Genomic DNA, 1,218 nt, shown 5'->3' with positions numbered 1-1,218 from the left:
ACATCTATACATATATACTGCTAGACGTGACAGATTCCTACAGGCGAAAGAGAGAAAGTCTCTCGGTGTTGGCTGGAGAGCTGCAGAGGAGATTTCGGTCCTTTGCAAGTACAAAACACATCAACCTCTCTTTACCCTCCGCCGATCCAGTCGTCACCTATAAATACATATGTACATGCATCTATACTTGTATCTGCATGTATATGCACTTCAGCTACAGAAAAGGAGAGATAGATAGATAGATCAGAGATAGACAGATAGATTGACAATAGATACATAGATAGATGGATCTCTATTCACATGCAGATGCCTCTTGGGGAAGAGCTCGATGTATGCCTATGGATATGTCTATATATATATATATATAGAGAGAGAGATCTAGAGAGGAGGGGAGGTTTGACGGACTTTGGCTTTTTCTTCTTCCATGCGTTCTTTTTTGATTCTGTTTAATTCTCTAAGAAGGGCTTCTTCCTCTTCAGCGTCGCTATCGTCTTCATCGTCAGAAGAAGAGACAGCAGGTAAGGCTGGGGCATCGACGTCATCTGCGTCTTCAGGGAAAGGGTTGTCAAAATTCGCTATACAACACACACACACGATCCCATCCCTACTCATAGATACTTTCTCTCTCTATCTTTCTCTCTATCTCTCTGATCCTCTTCTATCAGACACGTACATATATATATAGATAGATCCACAGAGAAAGAGATCTACTATTTCCAGCTGTATTTGGATGTGTATATCATACGCGGTCGCATGTCTGGATGTCTGTCGGGAGATGCAGGGAGATGCATGGAGGCAGAAATGCTGTGCGTGGCGATGCAAAGGATCGATACTCCCCCGTGCCGTTGTCTATCTGCCTGTGCATGCATGTCTTGATGTATATATATATATGTATGAAAAGAAAAAGTTAGCGTAATGAAAAGAGAAAAGAAGAAAAGTGTAGGGAGAGTGAAGAGAAGGAAGAAAGAGATGTTAATTTGAAAAAGCAGAGACAGGAAGAAAAGAAGGTGCGGGAGACGGGTGAGGTTATTCAATCACATGGAGACATCCAGCCAGAGAGGCACATAGATACATACATACACATACATACGTGTACATGCAGAGAGTATACATATAAATAGATAGATAGATAGATAGATAGATAGATTAAAGATAGATAGATAGATAGATTAAAGATAGATAGATAGATAGATAGATTAAAGATAGATAGATTAAAGA

General features: G+C 40.3%; 1 protein-coding gene across 1 annotated transcript in view; it reads right to left on the bottom strand.

The window, feature by feature from the left end:
- CSUI_003027 (cwf15 cwc15 cell cycle control protein) overlaps positions 1 to 576 on the bottom strand; it is a 3,690-nt gene extending 3,114 nt beyond the window's left edge. Inside the window, exon 1 of the mRNA XM_068063225.1 lies at positions 406 to 576. Coding sequence (XP_067924797.1) covers positions 406 to 426 — 21 coding nt within the window. The 5' untranslated portion in view covers positions 427 to 576. The remainder of the gene's footprint in view (positions 1 to 405) is intronic.
- Between the last annotated feature and the right edge of the window lie 642 nt (positions 577 to 1,218).

This window comes from Cystoisospora suis (genome assembly GCF_002600585.1).
Source record: "Cystoisospora suis strain Wien I chromosome Unknown contig_1288, whole genome shotgun sequence".
NCBI classification, from domain to species: domain Eukaryota; phylum Apicomplexa; class Conoidasida; order Eucoccidiorida; family Sarcocystidae; genus Cystoisospora; species Cystoisospora suis.
The sequence above is the reverse complement of the archived record's forward strand: the minus strand, read 5'-3'. Positions and strand labels throughout refer to the sequence as shown.